Genomic DNA, 2,567 nt, shown 5'->3' with positions numbered 1-2,567 from the left:
CGGTAGAGTACCATGGCATCACAGCTCACAGCAACTCCTGAGCTCAAGCGAGTCTCCTGCCTCAGCCTCCCAAGTAGCTGGGACCACAGGCACTCGCCACAACGCCCAGCTATTTTTTGGTTGCAGCTGTCATTGTTGTTTGGCGGGCCTGGGCTGGATTTGAACCCTCCACCTTAGGTGTATGTGGCTGGTGCCTTAGCCACTTGAGGCGCTGAGCCCAAAGCACTTTTTTTTTCGAAATAGAGTCTTGCTTTGTTGCCCAGGCTAGAGTACCATGGTGTCATCATAGCTCACTGCAACCTCGAACTCCTGGGCTCAAGTGATCTTCCTGCCTCAGCCTCCCAAATAGCTGAAACTATAGGTGCACATCACTGTGTCTAGCTAATTTTTCTATTTTTAGTAGAGATAAGGTCCCACTCTTGCTCAGGCTGGTTCTGAACTCCTGGCCTCAAGCAGTCCACCTGCCTCCACTTCCCAGCCTGCTAGGATTATAGGTGTGAGCCACCTGGCCCCAAAGCAGTTTTGCATCCTGCCTCTTCTTTCAGCATTATAGCTGCTCTTTGGGACTATTTCCCCCACTTAACAGATGAAGAAGCTGAGGTGACTTGTCCAGAGACTTACAGTGGCTGGACTAGGTCTTTTGACCTGTGTCCAGGGCTTAACCATGGTCCCTTTTTCTGGCTGCTCTTTGAGGAGGTTGCCAGTGAGTCTTGTCCCTTTAACCCAATAACCTTTCTCCCCACTGGTGGCAGGGAGTGTGGAGAGTGGACGGAAGCTGCATGTGATTCCTCGAGCCAAGAAGGGTGCTGACGGGCAGTCCCCTGGCCATAGTAGCCATGTCCTCTGCATGGCCATCTCCTCGGACGGCAAGTATCTTGTAAGGCCAGGTTGGCCCTGAGGGCAGGTGCGAGGTCTGGATGCACAGTGGGTATCTGTGGTCATTGTCTTCATCCCTACAGGCCTCTGGTGACCGCAGCAAACTCATTCTCATTTGGGAGGCTCAGAGCTGCCGGCACCTGTACACCTTCACAGGACACCGAGATGCTGTGTCGGTGAGGAGCTGGGCTTCCTCATCAGATGTTAGCAAGCATCTGCTAAGTGGCCAGGCTTAGTTCCTCAGGGAACCTGCACTGTGGGGTAGTGAGGCCATAAAGATGCTGAAGGGATGAGGAGGAGGTGGGGGACACCGAGCTGAGCTTGCACAGGGAACAGAGGGGGCCTTGAGAAGTCTGCATCTGTAGAAGGGCAGGCGGGCACGTGGGCCACGTAGAAGTGCCCTACAGAGTGCTTTCAGGGCAGCTGGCTCCCTGTGCCTTGGGACCTGCTTTTTGGGACTGCCCTCTTCCTTACTTGCTAGTCAGGTTCCCTTTTGCCCTCTCCCTGAACCCTTAGGGGCTGGCGTTCCGCAGAGGCACTCACCAGCTCTATAGCACGTCCCACGATCGCTCTGTGAAGGTGTGGAATGTAGCGGAGAACTCCTACGTGGAGACTCTGTGAGTGTGGGAGGGGAGAGGGTGTGTGGATGTGCGCCCATGAACAAACGCACCACTCCAGCCTGCTCTATCTTGCTCTCCAGTTTCGGGCATCAGGATGCTGTGGCTGCATTGGATGCCCTGAGCCGGGAGTGCTGTGTGACAGCTGGGGGCCGGGACGGGACTGTTCGTGTGTGGAAGATCCCCGAGGAGTCCCAGCTTGTCTTCTATGGTCACCAGTAAGGTGGCCTGCTGGGCCTGGTGTGGGCTGCATGGTCTGGGGCTAGGGGTGAGGTTGGGCCATGTTCCTTACAGCCCCTTTTTCTAGAGGCTCTATCGACTGCATTCATCTCATCAATGAGGAGCACATGGTGTCAGGTGCTGATGATGGGTAAGGGCTGCCTTTTTGATGTCTCCAATCACTGACTGCTGTTGCTCCTGAGTGCCTGCTGCCCACCAGGCCCTGAGTGCTCCTCGTAGAACACCCCATGAGAGTGTTGTAACTCCTTTTTATAGATAAAGACACTGAGACAGAGAGCTCGGGTCACTTTTTCCACCTCCTGTGGCTGATGTGCCTTTGATCCCTCCTTGCTGCGTGGCTATTATCTCCTGCCCCTAGCCCCTCACTGACTATTCCCTGTCCATAGCTCTGTGGCCTTGTGGGGCCTCTCCAAGAAGCGGCCACTTGCCCTGCAGCGTGAAGCTCATGGGCTGCGGGGGGAGCCAGGCCTGGAGCAGCCCTTCTGGGTGTCATCGGTGGCAGCCCTGCTCAACACAGACCTAGTGGCCACAGGTGGGTGCCTTTTGAGGCAGGGAGGAGGTTTTGTGAGTTGGGCTGATAAGGAAGTTGTTGACCATCCTTCTCCCCCCAGGCTCCCACAGCTCCTCCGTGCGGCTTTGGCAGTGTGGGGAGGGCTTCCGGCAGCTCGACCTTCTCTGTGACATCCCCCTGGTGAGTGGGGCTTGAATGCTTAGCCGGTCTTTGGCACACTCCTGAGGCCCCTGGGATTAGCTCTTTAACATCTTTCTCCCTTCCTGAAGGTATCCTTCTCAGGGCAGGGCCAGTTCCTAGCATGGGGCCTGGCAGGAACCCTC

At 55.9% G+C, this 2,567-nt stretch overlaps 1 protein-coding gene across 1 annotated transcript in view; it reads left to right on the top strand.

Moving 5' to 3' along the window:
- The window catches only part of RRP9 (ribosomal RNA processing 9, U3 small nucleolar RNA binding protein), an 11,404-nt gene that overhangs the window by 7,534 nt on the left and 1,303 nt on the right, over positions 1–2,567 (top strand). The window contains exons 7-13 of the mRNA XM_003789359.3: positions 753–877; positions 960–1,052; positions 1,393–1,493; positions 1,577–1,711; positions 1,801–1,863; positions 2,120–2,265; positions 2,345–2,424. Of these exons, the coding sequence (XP_003789407.1) occupies positions 753–877; positions 960–1,052; positions 1,393–1,493; positions 1,577–1,711; positions 1,801–1,863; positions 2,120–2,265; positions 2,345–2,424 (743 nt within the window). The remainder of the gene's footprint in view (positions 1–752; positions 878–959; positions 1,053–1,392; positions 1,494–1,576; positions 1,712–1,800; positions 1,864–2,119; positions 2,266–2,344; positions 2,425–2,567) is intronic.

Source organism: Otolemur garnettii, unplaced genomic scaffold (assembly GCF_000181295.1).
Source record: "Otolemur garnettii isolate 467f Iridium unplaced genomic scaffold, OtoGar3 scaffold00032, whole genome shotgun sequence".
In the NCBI taxonomy this organism is placed as follows: Eukaryota; Metazoa; Chordata; class Mammalia; order Primates; family Galagidae; genus Otolemur; species Otolemur garnettii.
Note: the sequence above shows the minus strand (reverse complement) of the source record. Positions and strands in the feature narration are given on the sequence as shown.